Below are 13,390 nucleotides of genomic sequence, written 5' to 3'. Positions count from 1 at the left end.
TCTTTTACATTGTACCACAGAGCACCTTCAGTGCAGTGGCACAGGGAAGTCGTTCACATTTCCCAAGGTTTAAATACCTTCTCTGAGATAAAACTGCTGTTTCCAAGAGCAGTAAAGTGAAATTGACTTTAATTACCGTTGTAACTTACTAGACCCAGCACACCCTATCTTACAACAGAGTGCTGGAGGGGTTACCTAGGATCCCCTGTGTCTAGAAACTCGTATTGCAGTCAAATGCTACCCTTTCATCTCGATGGCTCGTGGCAGTGGTTTTACAACAAACTACCATGAATTTTCCCGATCGTGAACACGGGTAGCGTTAAATCACGTGAGCCATGTTTTTCAAGATGGTGTCTGAGCCTCCTTTGTTTAAACGGGTCCTGGTCTTTTTTTCACCATTTCATTTTGGAAAGGTCCCTAGAGTGTCTCTGCGTGCCAAACCAGGGTTGGTCCCTTTGTTTCATGGCTTTTGGCGGGATTCAGGGCTGAAGACCGCCTCTGGCGCCAGAGTGTCTGGGGTGGGCAGGAAGTGAGGGAGGTGCCTGAAACATCTTGTGCTTAGTCTCCTAGGAGACCCAAATGCACTCTGGCGTGATTGGCTGGCTGACTGTCCGGCAAGGACAGCAACCCTTCTAGGTGAGTGACGACTAGGCTGGAATGAATGGGAGGAAACTGGCTAAAAGGCGAGGCTCTTGGCTTGGAAGGCAGAGTTGACCAATGGAATGAAAGAACTGGCGAGCTTGAAGAGGACGGCTGCTGCAACTCCTGGACCGTTGGTTTGTCAGGTAAAGCCCGGCTGCAGGTCTGAATTGCCAGGTTAACCTAGACAGAGAAGCCCTGCAAGGACAACTTCTCCCTTTGAGTTGGTGGGACCAATCAACTCGACCCGTAAGCCACCTGGATACCATACTCAGAGCTGGTTGTATTCTCCTCAGTGCTGCAGAAAACCGAATAACCAGGGAGAGGGACACCAGTTGGTGTGCTTGACTACAGCTACCGGAAATTAAGATTTGCCGAGTGCCAGTTTTTCGACCAGTGCAATGCAAGAGTCCCTGATGTCCTCCCTCTTGTCCCCAAAACTGAGGCTCAGGAACAGCAAGATCTGCAGGAACTGCAGTAACCGAGGTGATCCAAACCCAGGGCTGAAACCCTGAGCAATGCTTTCTATTTTACTTTATTCTGTTGTGTAGCAATGAGTTTCACATTTATTGGACTTCAAAATTGATTCATGAGCATTTGGTGACCTCTGAAATCACTGCCTTAAAAACCCCATTCTAGGAAAAACACTTTGTGTAATAGGCAATGTCACTATACTTTAGATGTCTGAACATTCTCATTGCATTTTGTTGTAAATCACACTAACTTTTTACCACCTTGCTCCCTCTTGAGTATAGTCTGGACTGGTCCGTCACATTTATCCTTACGAGAGTTGGCCATATATAGAGAAGCCTTAAAACCGCATGTGGATTGCTTTCGCTGTAACTATCTAGGGTACAATGTTTGTAAACCAATCTGGAAAATACAAAAGGCTCTGGGGCTCTCGCCGAAGATAGTTTGGAAATTCTGGACTTCAAATCTGTAAGATTTTAACTTTTTCTTTGTCTGTTGTAGGTTCTAGACTGGATAAGAGACCAATCTGAAAAGGAACTTGAACTTCAACAGTATGTTCAGCAGCTTCAGAACAATACCATCCTGCGGCTTCTACAACAGGTAAATAATCTGATTACTTTCACAGGTGGCCTTAGTAACTAATTTATTTTTCTGTTTCTTTTTTTTGTCATTTGTAAAGCGCACCTAATCCAGAGATATCTGCGCTCTAGTTTTTGTAGAAGATTCTGAGTAATGTATACGGTTAACAGTTCTGGCCAGTGTAGATATTTTAGGCGCAAAGACAATTGCAAAGTTTTGAATTGCTTCATAATAAAATGGACAGATTAGGGGGGTACATCTGTTCAGTAGAATGTACTGAGTTGTAAGGGTGGGGGTAAATATCCTTTCTAGTTTTCAGTAGGCTGACCCCTTCTGTTAGGGCAGTTCCCCCCCAAAAGACTTTATAAGGGTATCCTTGGGCAAGACAGAAACTCAACTTCTCCAGCATTGGATCTTTCATGGATTCACATGCTTAGAATATTCCCCGTCGTCAGACTGGGAACCCTCGGTACACATATATATAGTCATTTCCAATAGGAAAAAACTTCTGCCCTATCCCCGTCTGCGTCCTCTACGGGGCCGCCCACATACGCCCCGTTGGACGTGATGGTATATAAGCCCCGCCCCCGCGGGTCCCTTCAGATTTCAACCGTCTCCAAAGATAGTGGGATCTCCTCGTGTATTTTCTTCAAATACTTATCGATTGTTTCTAACTCCTGCGAGTTGGTCTGTTTGGTCCGCTTCCAACTCCTACGAGTTTTGTTAGTTAGTCTGGCAATAATGTCGGGTAAGCCTCTTTTCCGCCCGTGTGCCACGTGCGGTCTAAAGAAGGTTTATGAAGGGGATGGCCATCTTGACTGCATCTACTGCCTTCACCCCCACCACTCGGCGGACCAATGTGATATCTGCAAGGGTTTTTCCCAAAAAACCCTGAAGGACCGGAATCGGCGACTGGTCTCGTGGCTGAACGACGGCGCTGGAGCGTACCCTCAGTCGGAGGTAGGATCGGTGCGCAGTATCGCCTCAGCGAAAACATCAGAAGCCTCCCGACGCTCACATCCGTCGGAACCTCCGGCCAAAAAATCACGACCTACGGGGAAGGACGTGCCTCGAAGTCATTCCTCTAAGGCCTCATCGAAAGAATCGACGAAGAAATCATCTTCTTCTTCTTCATCGAAGAAAGACAAGGACAGGCCAAAATCCTCCTCGAGCGATCAGAAAAGATCAGCTACGAGTAGAGAGGCGGATAAACACAGGGAGAGCTCCGCGAAGGCGGGACCGCCTAAGCCACCTGCAGGCCCTCCGTCGACGACGACGACGGCGACGATCCAAGTGCCCACTCCGTCACAGTCCCCCGCCTTTCAAACGGGCTCATCGTCGACGACGATTCCCTCGTCGACGGAGTTCCAGGCCTGGAGGCCAGAAACGTTCGACATGGGGCTACCCGACACACTGCTACAAGAACAGCCAGTTTCGATCGCCTCCAAAGAAGACGACGGCTTCAGAATAGTGAGCCCGGAAGACCTGGGGCTACGGCCCAGATTTCCTTCTGGTGCAACCTGCTCTCAAGTTTTCACCCAGCCTCCAAACGCCCAGGCTACTCTCTCCATGGAGGTACTTTCCTCCTTACACTCGCTCTTGAAGTCCCTGGACGAAAGGCTCCCGCCTGTTCCGACGAATCCCCTCGTCGACGAGCCCGGACCTTCACACCGCCCGACTAGATCGGCCGTGGGCCCAACTGCGCCAACAGTCCAGGAAGAAGGTGAGCTCTCGGACTCCCTCTCTGAACAGGGGTCAGCTTCTGATATCTCCCTCTCGCCGTCGAGAGACCCGTCATGGGTTTCGGATGTGGAGGTGGATCCTCCGAAAAGTCCCATTCACCCATCTCCACCGGATGACATAGGGGCCTTCCATTCCATGATGGAAAAAGCCTGCAAGGAGTTCGGTTTGACCCAACAAGAAGAAAAGGACTGCTTCCTCTTTGACCACATGGGCAAGAATAGGCGTTCCGTTTTTTCGATTCCGATACTGGACCACGTATGGAAAGAGGGCGTCCAAACCATGCGGCATCCATTCTCGGAACCTGCGGTCAAAGGCCGCGTAGAGAAAAAATTTAAAGTTCCAGATTCGACGCCAAAATGCCTCTCTGCGCAACCCACGCCTGACTCGGTGGTATCGGCGGCGGCGACGAGAAAGGCAAAGGCCCAGCATAAGTGCTCTACCCCGCCGGACTCCGAAGCTAGACGCCAAGACGCTTTCGGTAAGAAGATCCTGTCAGTGGGAGCGTCAACAGTGAAAGCAGCGAACTCCCTGGCAATCATGGCCAGGTATGACAGGGAGATGTGGCACAGACTGGCACCCATTTTGGACCACCTCCCCGAAGAACACAGAAAATCAGCTATGTCCCTGGTTCGTGAAGGAGAAGAAGCCTCGAACCATGCTATCAATATAGCGGTGGACCTGGCAGACTCGGGGTTCAAACAAATTAACAATGGAGTGGTTCTACGACGCCAGGCCTGGCTCAAGTGCACCAACTTTAGACCCGAGGTGCAATATAAGGTTGTCGACATGCCTTTCGAAGGTGACCACCTGTTTGGCGAAAAGGTGGATGAGGCCTTGAAAGGAATGAAGGAGGACTCTGAGACGGCGCGCTCGCTGGGCTCTCTCCAAAGCGGTAAGCCCTTTCGTTCCTTTCGCCCCTTTAGAGGAGCTACGGGAAACGCACGATTTGCGGGATCCAGGGATAGAGCATTCGGGAGGTCTTCATATCCGTCCCAAGGCTATAGACGCGCCTCACAGTCCTCGACCCGACGCAGAAATTTCCAGGCCTCTAAGAGACGTCCCACCTACTCGTCGTCGACGGGAAAACAAAAAGATCAACAATGACGTTCTAGGAGGGAGAGTGTCAAGTTGCGTCGAGGAATGGGAGTCAATTACGACAGATCGGTGGGTTCTGGACACGGTGAGACTGGGACATTCCCTAAGATTCAAATCCAGACCTCCAAGACGTCCACCGATACGCCTGTCTCAACCACACCTAAGCGTCTTGCGTCGAGAGGTTGCGCTCATGCTAAAAAAAAGGCGCCATCGAGTTAGTCCCTGCTTCACAGAGAGGCTTAGGGGTTTACTCACGCTGCTTCGTAGTAAAGAAACCAAACGGGAAGTGGCGCCCCATCCTCGACCTACGGGACCTCAACAAAACCCTGCTGAGTCAAAAGTTCAAGATGCTTACTCTACAGGAGGTAATCAGATCGGTCCAAAAGAACGATTTCCTAGCATCTCTGGACCTCCAAGATGCGTATTTTCACATTCCGGTGCGCACTCACCACAGGAGGTTCCTGAGGTTCCTAGTCGGCCAAACACACTACCAATTTACTGTGCTCCCTTTCGGCCTGAAGTCCTCCCCAAGAACCTTTACAAAGTGCCTAGCACCCGTAGCAGCCTGGCTGCGGAAGGAAGGGCATCACGTTTACCCGTACCTCGACGACTGGCTCGTGAGGGGATCCTCCCCAGCGTCGACCAACGACAGCCTATTGACCACCTTGCGACTGCTACAGCGTCTGGGATTTGCAGTGAACTACGAAAAGTCTTCACTAAAGCCCTCGAAGAGCTTGAAGTTCCTAGGTGCTCAATTCGACACCCACACGGGACTAGTGAAACCATCCCTGGAAAGGTTGTTGAAAATCAAACACCTGACAAGCCAACTTCGTTTACAGAGAAGGTTGTCAGTAAGAAAATATGCGGCTCTCCTCGGCTCCATGGCATCGTGCATCCACCTAGTCGCGAACTGCCGGTTGTTCATGAGACCTCTACAGGAGTTCCTATCAGACAGATGGAAGCAGGCCACAGGCCTCTGGTCGGACAAGATAATAGTCGACGACGAACGAGTTATCAAAGCCATCCGATGGTGGAAAGTGGCGCGCAACCTGGACAGAGGGGTCCCCTTGCAGGAGCCGGAATTTCAGAACACCATCATTACAGACGCCTCTCTGTCGGGCTGGGGAGCACGCATGTCACGTCACCAAACCCAAGGCAGGTGGTCGTCGACCGATTCTCGCCTACATATCAACGTCCTGGAGCTAAGGGCGGTGAGATGGGCCCTGAAATCTTTCCTCCCACACATCAAGGGGTCAAAAGTAAGAGTGCTCACGGACAATACGACAGCTATGTTCTACCTGATAAAACAGGGTGGCACCAGATCCAGGACCCTCTCGAAGGAAGCTCAAAAGATCTGGCATTGGGCTTTAAAACACCACATCTCCCTAGTGGCATACCACCTACCGGGAGCGAAGAACTTACAGGCGGATTCCCTGAGCAGGACTATGTCACAAATACACGAGTGGGAGCTGGACTCCACTCAACTCGGGGAAATCTTCGAAAGATGGGGGACCCCGTCGATCGATCTCTTCGCCACGGAAAGAAACCGGAAATGTGCTCAGTTCGCGAGCAGATGGCCCCAAACAGACTCCCTGGGGGAAGCGTTCTCGTTTCCGTGGACAGGCAAGTTCCTCTACGCCTTCCCTCCATTTCCCCTCATACGGAGGACGATCCAGGGGATCCACAGGTAAAATTGCCGGGTCATCCTAGTGGCCCCGCGCTGGCCGAGGCAACCATGGTTCTCAGACCTCCTTCATCTGTCGCTGGATCAGCCGATACCATTCAGGAAAGTACCGAACCTCCTGTCCAGGGACGAGGGGACCGTGTGGCACCACAATCCGGACAGCCTGAACTTAACTGCATGGCTCCTGACTTCTCGGAGTTCGGGAACCTAAAAGTCTCGACTGATTGCCGAAGGATTCTGCAGGCGGCCAGAGCCCCGTCCACTAACAAATCATATGTAAGCAAATGGAAAAGGTTCTGTATATGGTGTCAAACACAACAGAATATACAACCTTTGGAAGTAACTCCGGAGCAAATCCTCCCGTATCTTCTTCATCTTGCGGAAAGCGGACTGTCATCATCGTCAATCAAAGTACACCTGGCGGCTGTTTCGAGATTTACCAGAAGAAGACAGTCCCCTCCACTATTCAGTGACAGGCTAGTGAAGCATTTCATGAAGGGTCTGTTTAGAACCTTCCCTCCGGAAAAACGGTTCCCACCGTCGTGGAGTCTGAACACGGTTCTAGCTGCCTTAATGAAGCCTCCCTTTGAGCCAATGTCCTCTTCATCTCTACAATTTCTATCTTGGAAACTCGCGTTCCTAGTTGCCATCACTTCGGCTAGAAGAATGTCGGAACTACAGGCACTGGTCATAGACCCTCCATATCTGAGGTTCTTTAAGGACAAAGTTATTTTATCAACTAACCCTTCATTCATCCCAAAAGTACCGTCGGTCTATCATAAGCACTCGACCCTGGTACTCCCTACTTTCTTTGCATCTCCTTCGTCGACGGCGGAGAAGGCTCTTCACACTCTGGACGTCAAAAGGGCACTAAAATTTTACCTACAAAAAACGCAAGATATCAGAACCACCAGACAGCTATTCGTCGCCTACGGCCCCTCGGCTAGGGGTAAGGCTATCTCCAAACAAAGTCTGGCTCGCTGGGTCTCCTCGGCGATTACCCTGTGTCATTCCAAGGCTGGGAGACCTCTACTACATCGTCCCAGAGCCCATTCCACGAGATCGACATCTTCCTCCGTGGCTCTATGGGCAGGAATTCCGCTGACGGACATCTGCCAGGCGGCGGCATGGTCTGTTCCGCACACGTTTACGTGCCACTACTGCCTGGAAAAGCAGCACGCGGATGAGGTACAAATGGGAAGGGCAGTGCTTCGCCACCTTTTTCAATGAGGTAAGCCAAAGTTTCAAGTAGAATGCTGCCTATTATTATTTGGCCTCAGCTGGTTTTTCAGAGTGTATACATGAATGTGCATAGTTTATTGACCTAAACATAAGTGGTTGGGTAGATATGTGCGCAAGGGGTGCATACTGAGTCATATGACATAGCATTGTATGGCGAAAATCCGTTTCGTATCAGTATAATAAGTTGTTGCTTACATACATGGTGTAAACGGTAGTGTTTGGGGGTGTCTCTACGAATGTAAGTTACATTGCACTCTCACCTCCTTCTTGATGTTACTGCTTTACAATCTATTCTAAGCATGTGAATCCATGAAAGATCCAATGCTGGAGAAGGGAGTAGTTTCTTACCTGTAACTCCATTTCTCCAGCATTGGTATCTTTCATGGATTCACATGCGCCCTCCGGCCTCCCCGGACTGCAATGTGGAAGATTGGTATGTAAGCAAGTTTTCCCCCCGTTATTTTGGAGGGGTCGAAATCTGAAGGGACCCGCGGGGGCGGGGCTTATATACCATCACGTCCAACGGGGCGTACGTGGGCGGCCCCGTAGAGGACGCAGACGGGGATAGGGCAGAAGTTTTTTCCTATTGGAAATGACTATATATATGTGTACCGAGGGTTCCCAGTCTGACGACGGGGAATATTCTAAGCATGTGAATCCATGAAAGATACCAATGCTGGAGAAATGGAGTTACAGGTAAGAAACTACTCCCTTCTAGTGTCTGTACTACTCGAAATTTTGGTAGTATGGCAGAGAAGCTAGGCTTATCGTGGGATGCAGAGGACTGTAGGAAGGTACTAAGAATTTGTAGCATACTGCTTGCCCAGGTACAGTGCGCGGGTCAACGAAACTGCGAGAGGCGCAGTCTCTTCCGGTTTCCATTGGCTTGTTGCAAAGTATGGTTGTCTTACACATGTAGGCTGGTTTCAAAATAGCTACCGTATATACGTGTGGTAAATGCTCACTATGGCTGATACGCGTAGGGGGGCAGAGTGGCTGCGGGAGTAGGATATTGGGTAATGAGAGGTGGGGGTAGTTATTGGAGTACAGTAGTGGCTGTATCCCCATCTAGACCACTAGTGGGCAAGACACCTAGATTTGAGACACAGCCTTGTTAGGCAAGATTGTATGTAGTAACCCTGAGTGACTACACCAGCCTTGTCCTCTTGGCATTAAGTAACCCAACCTCTGGTATAGGCCTGTACTACACAAGTTGGTTGACTGAGCAGCCAGGCTCATTTCAAGAGGGGTCAATGTGAGCTGTAGAGGTGTAAAATAGAGATTCAGTGTCTGTTATCAAATAACACTTACACTCAAGGTTCCTTATTAAAATAACTATTTATTCATTTAAGTCTGTTTTTAAAATAAGCCTTTGGAAAGGGCAATTGGCAACAATAAAAATACACTTTCAGTTTCGTAAGTAGATACCTTTTGGGATGTCACACACACGCTTCCTACACCCTGAGGTGACTTCAATTGCTAGGACACTGTGGACGTTGATATATCGCTTGAATACTTAAATGCCATGCTGGAGTTCTGGGAAAAGGTTAGGGAAGGAAACAATGGTTAACAAGTTTCTCCAAACAGGTAAGCACTTAAGAATTCCCCTAATGAAATATGGTTAACTCTTTCCCAGTTATACAAGTAACTTATGTATGACTTTTTGGAGGGTGTGGGGGAGAATTCTCAAACATGCGAATTCCTTGCTACCTTACAGACCCCAACTCTTTTGCTGGACTTTAGGACTTTTGATTTTTATCCCGAAGAGTGACCTTTTTCCCACTCTCTCATGCATTTTTATTTGGTTTGAACGGTTTCTTTTGGTTTTGGAGTTTGACAAACTCCATAGGCATCATCTTTTTGCATTGTGACACATTGCACCCTCAGTGTAGTGATTTCTGCTAAGGTTTAAATACTTTCTCTTGGATAAAAATCCATTTTTATAGGTGGGTTCTACAAAACAGAATAGTGAAGTGAAATTTACCATACTTATTTTTCTCTTGTAGACCCAGCACACCCTATCTTACAATAGGGTGCTGGAGGCTTTACTTAGTCTCCCCTTTGTCTAGCTTCTCATGTAACAATTTTGTTACCATTTCTACAATTAATGACTGGTGGCAGTGGTTTATTTGTTCCTGCCATTGTGTTTGTTAGGGAGAATTCTCGGATGTCTTAATTCCCTTCTACCTTAGAGATGCCCCAGCTCTTTTTGCTAGACTTTAGGACTTTGAATTTCTAACCTGGAGAGTGAGACCTTCTTCGCACTCTTACGTTTTCTGTGATTTGGACTGTTTGTTTTGACTTTGGAGTCTGACAAACGCCATAGGCGGCATCTTTACATCGTGACACACAGCACCTTCAGTGCAGAGGCACAGGGAAGTCTCTTAGATTTCCCAAAGGTTTAAATACCTTATCTTGGTGAAACTACTGTTTCCATGAGCAGTGAAGTGAAATTGACTTTACTTTTTGTAACTTTCTAGACCCAGCACACACTATTTTACATAGGGTGTTGGAGGGGTTACTTAGTATCACCTTGTTAAGCAGAAACCTGTGCAGTTCCCTCTGGGACCACTGCAAAAGATTTAAGATTACAGGTGTTGGCAGTAAACCCACTTGGTAGCAGTCTGCACCACACAGATTCACTGTGGTAGCTGTGGCTGAGCAGTCAGACTTCCCTCAAGAAGAGTTAGGCAGTATATAGAGGATACAGGATAGGTTCAGAGTCACAGTAGTACAAACAAACACTGACCAGAGCTAGGTATAAAAGTATATACTTATTTATTTTAAAGGCACACTCAGAAAATTACACTAGCACAGAAAAAGGTAAGTAAGTCAAAACACAGTCACTATTACTTATATGTACATCCCTAGTCATTTGTTGGACAAGTCTAAGTTAACACCACTTATTTCCAAACAGAGGTGAGCGCTTAACGTCAGATGGCACTCCAACAAGTTATTAGACAAGGGAGGGAAAAGCAGAAATGATGAGAGCAGTAAGGTAAAACACTTTTCACAGAAGGTTAGCAAAGACAGTCAATGGTGGAACAAGGAGAATTCGTTCGGGGCCCGCTTCAGAGAGAGCCAGGTAAAAATATGCCCAAGATCACACAATGTCGCAAGTCTTTGCAGGTAAGTAGAAAAGGTTTTACTACGGTTCTGAAAAGTTTAGTTAGGGTGTCCCTGACCTACCCAGGTTCGAGAGCCGAGGGCTAAATCCACCCCGTACAATCGGTGGCAAGGGAGGCCGGGCGGAACACAGTACCTTTTAAAAGTGGAAAGGATCCTCCAGCGGTGGTAGTCGTTCCTGGTAGTGGGTGCAAGTTGCGGCGTCGTCCAGGGGAAGAGGTGAGCTCGACGTGGAGGAAAGCTGCAGGTCGTTGCACTACCAGGGATGAGGCCAGCCGTGGAGTTTTCCGGTCACAAAGGAGTTCACCCCTCTTTCGCGGTTGAGGTAAAAAGTGGTATCCCGGTTGCCGGGGTGCTTGGCACAGGCAAGGCGGCCACGAGATGCTTCGGGACGGCGAAAAGAAGGCAGCAACTGGTTGTCCCCACCAGTTAAGGGAAGGAGACTCTCTGGAGGGAGATCTCCTCTGTCGTCGGAAAAAGTGGTGAGGCGGTTCCGCAGGGCTTCACCGGTGGTGTCGTCTTGGCAGGTCGTCTCGGCTTCTCCCTCTTCGGCTTCTTAGGTCCTGTGGCAACTTCTGAAGAACCAGTCCCAAAACCCCTGCTTTTATGCAGCCAAACCCCCATTCATACAGCCTAGCTGTCACTCAGACATGCTAAGTGGTGAGCGGGGTGGCTCACCACTTGGGCCAATCACACTAGAGTGCGACATGAGTTGGCAAGGCAACTCAGTCCAGGGTGCCTAAACCCCCTCCCACACCCCCTGTGGTACCCAGACAGAATGGCACCACTTTGGAGGGCTTCTGTGCAGAAGCCCGCCAAAAGTGGAACAAAGGCTCGACTCGGGTTCAGGGTTACTGAAGTGAACCTAGACGCCATTTTGGCGGCGAGTTCTGGCAAAAAATCCCAACCGGTGAATTTATATTAAATAAATAAACCGGCGGTATCTTTAACATTACACCAAAAAGTGGTGCATTAAAATCAATGGGAAATCCCATTGGGAAATATTCCGGTGGAATATTTCTGTGGTATCCACTGCCACCAGCCAGAAACTCGGCGAGGGGGGACGGGACAGTACCCCCTCGACAACAGACCCAGGGGCAATCTAATTGCCCCTACCAGTACTTCCACAGTAAGATGGTTTGTACTGGTTAAGTTCCTAAGTTAAGACTAGTAAAGTCAATGGCAACTTTACAGACCCAGGGAGACAGTAGTCAGTCCCAGGGTGTGGAGTCTATGTTTGGGGGTCTCTGACACCCCTGTGTTACTGCACTGAGGGTGCTGTGTAACACACATTCAAAAACCAATGATAGCCTATGGGGAAAAAATACCCCCTAGCCCATAAGCACATAGCAAGTCACAGTAACACTCTCAAATCATGTCCAAGAGTGAGGGTAAAAGAGTCTCACTCTTGGCAGGAGAAAAAAATAAACCTCAAAAATCCAGCAAAGCTGCTGGGGGACTCACTAGGTTAGGAAATTCAGCCTAAACAGAGAATTCTCCCTAACACACCTTTGTCGAGATTCTCATGCAAAATATTTTGTTACCCATTCTACAACTAATGGCTGGTGGCAGTGGTTTACAGTTTTCTACCATTGTGTTTCTACCGTGGGCTACAATTTCAGCTGCATTAAAGCATCCACGGGTGCCAGTTTCGTCAAAAATGGCCCCAGTATTGTTTTTTTGCTATTTCTTATTGGAAAGGCCCTTCTTAAAATTTACTCTGCATGCCAAACCAGGTTTGGTCGACTATGTTCGTTGGGTCTTTGGCGTGAATGGCATTATGTCTTTTAATGAAGCCCGCCTCTGCCTCCAGCATGTCTGGCAGGGCAGGAAGCGAGGGAGGTGCCCAAAACTCCCTGTGCTTAGTCTCCTTGGGTACAGGAATGCACCCAAGTTTGGCTGGAGGGCTATCCTCGGAGGACAGCCAACCTGCTGTGTGATTGACAGCTAGTCTGCAAATGAATGGGAGAATCCTGCATAAAAGGCGAAAATGTTTGCTTGGAAGGCAGTCGACCACTGGACGAAGGAATCCGAAGAAGAATTTGGAAGAGACGCCTGCTGCAACTCCTGGATCGTTACTTTGCCCGGAGAAGCCCTGCAAAAGATGACTTTTCCCCTTGGGTTGGTGGGACCAATGGCACCCCAAGACCAGCTCACCTGGAAATCCTCAGAGCTGGCTGTACTTCCATTGCTGCTGCAGGAACCGAACTGCCAGGGAGAGGATAACCAAAATTGACAGCGTCTTTAAAGGAATGGTTCGGCCATGTGCTTTTAACCATAATTCGATCTTACCAACATTTCAAATGCACCTTACCCGAGTTTTGGTCTCATGAACACGAGCAAAATCAGGCAGCAGGGCGCTGCCATCTTGTGACTTGCTGCATCACCCTGGGTGACCTGCGTTGGCGGCACTAAATCGTATCCCCCGCCCCTGACCCTGACATTACCAAATCATTTATATTCTCTGCGCCTCTGTGATGTTGCTGTGCAGTGTGGCCAAACGCGCCTAGTCGTCACCTACGCAACTAGATGCGGAACCCGGAAAACACATCGTCTCACAGCGCGGCGCATCACAATTAGGAATATGAAACTTTACTTTAAAAGGAAACAAGAAGACTGTACAATTGGTAAAGTACATTTATTTCACATTAAATGTTTCGATAACATTCGGCTTGTGACCAAATCAATTAAAATTGAACTTTTTTTCTTTGCTCTCGTTTCATAAATCCGCCAATGTTTATCGTGAGTCACCCGCTCTTCCTTTTGCGTACACGGGGTGTTCGTTTTGGGTAAACGAAGCACTTCGGTCGC

The 13,390-nt window shown here is 48.6% G+C and overlaps 1 protein-coding gene across 1 annotated transcript in view; it reads left to right on the top strand.

Annotated features, from left to right (window-relative positions):
• The window catches only part of EIF3A (eukaryotic translation initiation factor 3 subunit A), an 812,143-nt gene that overhangs the window by 159,806 nt on the left and 638,947 nt on the right, over window positions 1–13,390 (top strand). The window contains exon 9 of the mRNA XM_069611926.1: window positions 1,612–1,710. Within this exon, the coding sequence (XP_069468027.1) occupies window positions 1,612–1,710 (99 nt within the window). The remainder of the gene's footprint in view (window positions 1–1,611; window positions 1,711–13,390) is intronic.

The sequence above is a fragment of the Ambystoma mexicanum genome, chromosome 8 (genome assembly GCF_040938575.1).
Source record: "Ambystoma mexicanum isolate Mex_15411 chromosome 8, UKY_AmexF1_1, whole genome shotgun sequence".
Classification (NCBI taxonomy): Eukaryota; Metazoa; Chordata; class Amphibia; order Caudata; family Ambystomatidae; genus Ambystoma; species Ambystoma mexicanum.
This window is presented reverse-complemented; position numbering and strand designations above follow the sequence as displayed.